A 4,804-nucleotide genomic window follows, 5' to 3' on the forward strand; every position below is an offset into this window, starting at 1 on the left:
GAATAATAATCAGAAAATAAATCATTTGGAAAAATCCCTAACTGTTGTGGGACAATCGATGTTTACATGTAACCTCAAGGCAGGTTTGAGTTTTGGAAGAAGACAGTCGTTGTGTGGACAGAGAAGAGAAAGGATGTCTTGAGGATGAGGAGGTCCTCATCAATTTCTGTCCAGCAAGAAGAGGAAGCCATTTTGGACGCGAGGACAGAACAATAAGAAAAAAGAAGACACCAAGGAATCAACGAAAGAAGATCGTGAGCTTGGTTAGTTTTGTTATAACTAAATTTGAATACATTGTAAAATAGATATTAATTTAAATTAAGAGAGATCATTGTAAGTGTCTGTATTCTGATTGTCTAGCAACAACACGCCCTGAGATTAAGAGTCTGTTTATATTATAAAAGTTAAATATAATTCTATTATCCATTTGACATTAATGTTCTTAATTGGAACCCAAAGTATCTCTTATATTTGAAGAAAGTTTAAAAATGATTCAAATTCCTTTTATTTTATTTTTAATAAGATAAAATTATTACATTATATTATAGAGATAAAAGAAACGTCATGAAAGAATAATAAAAATAAAAAAAATAATAATAATAACGATATCCTTATATGTATATATATATATATATAAACATACCAACAGGCCCGGCAATGCTTGGCTATTGCTTTGTTTGAGGATGTATATACATTAATTGAACACTATTGAAACTTTGATATTAATTAATATATAGATTAAGTGATAAGGAGATAACTATAGTAACAGCTAACTTAGCTATACTTTTTTGTAACAGGTTACATGAGGAGATATTAAGCTTTAGGAGAAAATTCCTCCAAATAAACCAACATGAAAAATTGTAATTTTAATTTCTTTGAAAATGTTATTTGAGGGTTTGAGACGACGCTAAAAACGAAGGATTAGTTTTTTCCATAATAAAAGTTTGTTAACCTAAGACATATTTTAAATTTTTTGTGAATATAATATTGTGTATTGATCCATATTGAATCGATTGTTATATAATAGCCGTATACGTTCTGAGTTACTCACGAAAAAGGTTTAATTTTGTTCATAACTTTTTTTATTAAATTTTGTTATTGTAGATAACAAAAAAATTATACACTCAGCTTTCCAACGGTTGTAGTAAATAGGAGTCGGATTAAATGGAGAGGAGTTATCAAGGATTATATGAACAATGGTCGACAGAATAAAAAAAAAAATCCAAATTAATCAAGATGAAGAATGGTATTTAGGGGTTGATGATGGCTCTAAAAACTAATATGATTTACTTTTTCCTCGAAATAAATTTGTTGACCTACTGGTTGTGCCACGTTATGGTGATTAATTTTATGTGAATATCAAATTGTTTAATGGAATTACAACTATGTTTTCCGAAATGTCAATATTGTAACAATTCGACAATTGACTATACTTTCCAGAAATTTCCATATTTCACGTCACTCGTCAATAGCTTAGGACTAAACTCGAAGATTTCAAAAACCCTTAGAAAGAATAAAATTAGTATTTAAATTTCTAAAACCACAAATATAACATTAAACAGTCGTAAAATAAAATTTAAAAACATAATAAAACAAATATAAGCCACAATAAATAAATAAATGGCTTTGATAACCAGCTATGTATTAACAAACAAAAAATAATAAAAATCCTCGATTAAAAGAAAAATACTTCTTAAAACCCACTAAAAAAGTAGTTCGTAGGGGTATTAGTTTTTATGATTTTTTTCCGAAAAATTATAAATAAATTAATATTAGCTAATATCATGAAAACTACTACGCCTTCGAAAATAAACTACTTTATAGCACATTAAATAAGATTTAATTTGAGTTCTAATAGACATCTCTACGTCAAACGATTCCTGAGATATTGATTTTCCGAAATAAATTCACAAACTACTGATTTTTCGATACATATTTCTTGAAATATTGCTTTTGAAAACTTAATCTCCGGAACAATTGAACGTAAACGACTCATATTTTAGTGAATTTACTCTATTTTAAATAATGTTCTATTAGGTTTTTTTAGTGTTGTAGGTAGTTTTAACGATATGTATTTTTTTTTTTTTTTTTTTTGTGTCGTTTTGAAACAGCCACCATTTTGTATTCCCCCTACTTATACTTGGCAGACTCATCAGTTTTAACTAGTAATTATACACAGTTTTCATTAAAGTAATTAAAACTTGGGGTGAAATAACTGACTTTTTTCTCCTCTTGTACCTTTAGTTCTGGGGCCTGCTCATTAGAGATTATTCAATAAACTTTCAAATTATTTTTAATGATATTAAAATCGATAGTAATAAATTTGATAAAATAGTAGCAGTTTTATTCAATTAATTTATTTTGCTCATCATTGGTAGGGACCCTAACACCGTCCCAGTAAGATCAAAGATGGACGAACAGATTGTTTGGATCAAGCTATGACTGATGGATTACCCAAAATTTGAAGTGGGGGGGAGGTTCTAAGTGAATGGAGGGAATCCTCTCACTTAATTGTTCCTGGTTAATGCTCAAATTAGCTTTCGTTTATTCCGAATCGAAAGAGAAATCGTACAAGATTTTTACTTTTCGGTATATCATTATTCACAAGTAAGCGTCAGTCGGATTGACAGTCGATACTATCAAAACCATTATGCTGCATCTACACGTTTGCCACTTGCCACAAATCCAACGCTTGTACAATTGTTTGGTAAACAGAGGAAGCAACACAAGTCGGTATCCACGCTCTTGTTTTTTTTTTCTTTTGAATATATTCGGCTATTATATTGCATTTACTCTATCTTCATTATAAAATAGGACAGAACAAAGAAAAGCGAAATGAAAAGGAAACTTAAATATCAGCCATGTAAGTTGCAGATGACAAAATTCAAATAGTACTTCATAACCTATTGTACTTCATAACCTATAGTACTTCATTACCTACAGTACTTCATAACATATAGTACTTCATAACATATAGTACTTCATAACATATAGTACTTCATAACCTATAGTACTTTATTACCTACAGAACTTCATTACCTACAGTACTTCATAACCTATAAATTCAACCTCCGTTCTACAATTTCGATCAGCAATTTTTTTATTTAATTATCTAAACATATAATGTCTTGATAAAAACATATTAGTGCTATATTAAATCAAAAATAAACTGCTAAAGTCCATTTATAAAATTTGAAACAACGTGTTTACACCGAATCGATAGAATTTTAAGATTTACAAACATAAATTAATAGAATTAATTAAAACACGGAGAGCAGAAATATTCATTTGTTGGCATAGTACAAGAGCCGGGAAGAAAAAAAAGCAGTTATCTCACCCCAATTTTTGATTACTTCAATAAAAACTATGTGTAATTACTAATCAAAATTGGTGAGTCTGCCAAGTATAGATATGGGACTAAAAAATGGCGGTTGTTTCAAAACCTTAAAAAAACATTGATTTTTCATTCGGAGCTCTATATCTTAAAAACTACCAACGACACTAGAAAATCTAAGAGACCATTATTTAAAGAAGAGTAAATTTGCTGAAATATTAGCCCTAATAGAGCTATTTACGTCCAATAGTTCTCGAGATATAGCTTTTTTAAAAGCAACATTTCTTAAAACTCTACTGAAAGATTAGTAGTTAGTTAATTTGTTTTGAGAAATCCATATCTCAGGAACTATGAAACAATTTGACGTACAGATGTCTATTAGCACTCAAATTAAAGCTAGTTTAATGGACTATAAATAAGTTTATGACCTTTACCTTCGTAGCAATAGTAGATTTGATGATATTTGCTAAAATAAATTGATTTATAGTTGTTCAGACAATAAGTTTGATTTATAAAAAACTTTTATTCAGAAATCATTGGATGTACAGATGTCTGTCAGCATTCATATTAAAGCTAGTTGAATTTACTACAATATAGTTAATTATGTTTATCTTTGTAGGAGTAGTAGTTTTAATGATATTTGACGAAATAAACTCACAAAATGTTAATTTCGCATTATGAAACACAAATCGAAACGTTAGCATAAATAAATAAGTTTTTTGTTTATTTGCTAACCGCACCCCGGCCATGTTCTCCTCATAATTTTATTTCTGTAAACAGTGAATACAGCTCACGAAAAGAAGTCTGTTTTGAATGATGAAATGTTGTTATGGAAGTCTGATTTTAAATTACAGCATTTACATTTGACTAATCTGAATTGAGATCCTTGGCTTAAAAGATCACGCGAACGGTAGCATTGAGCGCTAGGAAATATGACTAAAAGACTAGAAGTTTAAGGAATAATCTAACGAGCTGAGAGCCGCGCTAATCCCAAAAAAATGGCTTCTACGAGTTATATTGTAATGTGAAGAGGATAACACGGCTCAGGGTGGGGAGATCGAGTAGATAAATAGCTCTGTCATTAGTGGGCACATATTATTTTGGAAATTGCTAGGCACTGACTCTGACTGAACATGAGGTTGTTAGCTTTCATCTTGGCTATGGTATTGGCAGTTGGTACAGCTACCGCTGAGGTAAGTGAAGTACAGAGCAACCTCACTAATCCCAACACTCCGGTTATCCGAACTGCTGTTAAAAAAAAATAAAGAAATTACTTCTTTGTTATAACTTAGCAAACAAATAACATTTTTGGAAGATTATTGATTGACCGTGTGTAAAGATAAAAGGAATATGGTCCGGGTGCGGTCAAAAAAACTCAAATAGTAGAATATACTATTTTATTGAGCCAACGTTTCGTCCCACGTTGCAGGGCTTCGTCAGGGCTAAAAAAGATACAAACACATAGTTACA

General features: G+C 30.2%; 2 protein-coding genes across 2 annotated transcripts in view; one reads left to right on the plus strand and one right to left on the minus strand.

The window, feature by feature from the left end:
* The window catches only part of LOC106681861 (uncharacterized), a 55,012-nt gene that overhangs the window by 28,318 nt on the left and 21,890 nt on the right, over positions 1 to 4,804 (minus strand). The window lies entirely within an intron of this gene.
* The window catches only part of LOC106681859 (general odorant-binding protein 72), an 18,423-nt gene continuing 18,007 nt past the window's right edge, over positions 4,389 to 4,804 (plus strand). The window contains exon 1 of the mRNA XM_014422399.2: positions 4,389 to 4,527. Coding sequence (XP_014277885.1) covers positions 4,468 to 4,527 — 60 coding nt within the window. The 5' untranslated portion in view covers positions 4,389 to 4,467. The remainder of the gene's footprint in view (positions 4,528 to 4,804) is intronic.

The sequence above is a fragment of the Halyomorpha halys genome, unplaced genomic scaffold, assembly GCF_000696795.3.
Source record: "Halyomorpha halys isolate HHAL.00 unplaced genomic scaffold, Hhal_1.1 Scaffold371.1, whole genome shotgun sequence".
Classification (NCBI taxonomy): domain Eukaryota; kingdom Metazoa; phylum Arthropoda; class Insecta; order Hemiptera; family Pentatomidae; genus Halyomorpha; species Halyomorpha halys.